Genomic DNA, 2,482 nt, shown 5'->3' on the forward strand with positions numbered 1-2,482 from the left:
CTGGGACGGGACCTGGCTGGGTCCTTCCCAGGGGCTTACACTTCCCCAGGGCGCTCCCGGAGCCCAGCAAGGTGACAACCAACCCAGGAGAGTGAGGAGAAGCCACCCAGGGTGGCTGACAAAAGCCCCCCCCCACTCACACCCCCTCAGAAAACCCAGCACTCTCTGACCCACCCACACTCTCCAGCCGCCCCACAGAGACCCCACGCACTCAGGACACAAGTGACCTGAGGGGACACAGACAACGGGGTGTGGGGGGGTCAGGGCTTCAGCAGGTCCCCCAAGTCGTACGCTTCAAAGAGGTCACTGACGCCCTCGCCCTCCAGCCCCCAGAGATAGTCATCCTGTTCCAGGGGGGGAGAGAAGGTGACGAAGGGTCCCGAGTCCAGGTGGGAGAGGGTACAGGGCAGCTGGTCCTCCGTCTGCTGCAGGAGGTGCGGGGGTGAGCCCAGGAGCCCAGCCTCTACCTCCAGCAGTGAGCTGGGCTCCCCTGGGATGGTGAGAGGCAGAGATGGGGGTGAGGAGGGGGTTCCCGTGCCCCCCCAGCTCTGGGGGACGGCGTGGGGCGGTTGCGGGGCTGGGCTGGGGCTGTTCAGCAGGGAAGGGGGTATGGCATGGTCCTGTGGGGAGGCGGTGGCAGAGGGGACACCGTGGTCCTTGGTGGGGCTCTCCTCCATGATCTCCTCCGGGCAGAGGTACACCTCGATGGGGCCGTTGGTGCTCTTCAGGTGGAGCTGGAGGTTGTCCTGGGGGGGGCAGAGCAAGGCTCAGGGGGGCATCCAGAAAAGCACCCATATCCCACACTGCTGCCCCCAACCTGCGTGGGGTCCAGGCAGGGCATTGCAACCCCTAAAGGACCAGCTCAGGGTCAAACAGCCCCATGGAGACACCCCAAACCCACCCAGGGCCATGCTGGGCTGCACCCTTGGGACGCCCCAGATGAACCCATCAAGGATGGTGCAGATGCAGCAGCACCCACAAGGTGGGGGAATGGCTCCCGGCCCCGATCCCGGCCCCACACGCACCTCACTGAAATCCGGCACCTCCAGTTGCGTCTCCGGGGGAGCCTTCACGGCGATCACCGTCTGCTCCTGGAAGTTGCTGATGGTGCGGAGGTCCTGGTAGGTGACGTACGCCAGCGTGGACGGGGACGAGGTATAGGAAAAAGAGGGGCTGCGAGCAGGACAGCTCAACTCCCCCATCCCAGCAGCAACCTTCCCCCCAGCCCAGGGGAAGCCAACTGGAGAAGAAGGGGCTCAGAGGGGTCCCCAAGAACCTGTCCCTTGTCCCCAAGACCCTGTCATCCCTCCCCATCTCCCTCAGCAAGGATATCTCTGGTTGTCTTCATAGTCAGCCAGCTGCCGGAGCTGCAGGGCACAGTCCTGCAGGAGCTGGTCCAGCGTCCTCTCCGTCCTGGCCAGCTCGGCCAGCTGCCCCCGCAGCGCCTGCTGCTTCGCCGTCACCGCCGCATCCTCAAAGATCCCCGTCCCCCTGCCAGCGGAGATGGCACTTGAGTGACAGGACACCCTACGTGTCCCCGAGCCACCTGTCCCCCACCCTGCCCCGTCCCCAGTCCCCAAGTATACCCCCCCCCCCCGCATCACTTACATCCACTGGATGTTGTTCTTGGACTTCTTGCGGATGAGCTGGATGCCCTCCAGCACGTTGGTGATGTCGTAGATGCGACGTTTCTGGACCTCCAGCACCTCGGCCGCTCGGTTGAGATCCACGACGCCATCGGGCGACTCGCTCAGCAAACGGATAAATTTTTTGGTGAGCAGCCCCAGCGAGGTGTCGTAGCGAGTCTTCTCCCCAGGAGACTTGGGGGCTGTGGGAAAACGAGAGACCCCCCCCATCCTCTCCTTAGCCTGGGCCGTGGGATAAAGGTGACACAGGACTGGACATGCTGGGGAAATTAAACACTGTACGATCCCTAACCTGGTAGAAAAATAACCCAGAAATAACCCCCCCCAGGGAGCCTTCTGCCAGTGCAGTGAGTTGAATCGGCTCAAAGAGGGGCCGAGCAGCAGCAAGAAGGGGCTGAGGAGTGGGCACTGCTCCCCTGGTGCCACCTCGGGTCACTTTGGGTGGTGCTAGAGGAGACATTGCAGCAGCACTAAGACGGGAGAGAAATGGGGTCTGTCCCCCTCCCAGCTCCCCCCCACCCCATCTCGCCCAGCACCACTTACTCCTGGGGCTGGGGACCTGCGTAAACGTCCTGCCCTTCCCCTTGGGCGTACGAAATTCGGGGCCCTCCAGGTCCAGCTTCCTCTTGGCCTGGAGCAAGAGAGAAAACCCCGTGTCGGGGCCGACCCAGACACCCCCCTGAGCCCCCCGAACCCTTCCCGGGGCATGGACCGAGCCCTGGGTGCCACAGCCTGGGGTGGGGGGATCTTGCAAGAGGCTCATACTGTTGCAAAACCCCTTCTGGGAACAAGTCCTGCAGCACCCAGCAGGGCAAGGGGCCACCGGGAGAGCTGGG

At 63.7% G+C, this 2,482-nt stretch overlaps 1 protein-coding gene across 1 annotated transcript in view; it reads right to left on the reverse strand.

The window, feature by feature from the left end:
• Nucleotides 1-75: 75 nt before the first annotated feature.
• E2F2 (E2F transcription factor 2) overlaps nt 76-2,482 on the reverse strand; it is a 3,261-nt gene continuing 854 nt past the window's right edge. Inside the window, exons 2-6 of the mRNA XM_010576193.1 lie at nt 2,190-2,277; nt 1,609-1,828; nt 1,333-1,491; nt 1,026-1,140; nt 76-746 (exon numbers count right to left, since the gene is read on the reverse strand). Coding sequence (XP_010574495.1) covers nt 261-746; nt 1,026-1,140; nt 1,333-1,491; nt 1,609-1,828; nt 2,190-2,277 — 1,068 coding nt within the window. The 3' untranslated portion in view covers nt 76-260. The remainder of the gene's footprint in view (nt 747-1,025; nt 1,141-1,332; nt 1,492-1,608; nt 1,829-2,189; nt 2,278-2,482) is intronic.

The sequence above is a fragment of the Haliaeetus leucocephalus genome, unplaced genomic scaffold (assembly GCF_000737465.1).
Source record: "Haliaeetus leucocephalus isolate CR32 unplaced genomic scaffold, Haliaeetus_leucocephalus-4.0 Scaffold517, whole genome shotgun sequence".
Taxonomy (NCBI): Eukaryota; Metazoa; Chordata; class Aves; order Accipitriformes; family Accipitridae; genus Haliaeetus; species Haliaeetus leucocephalus.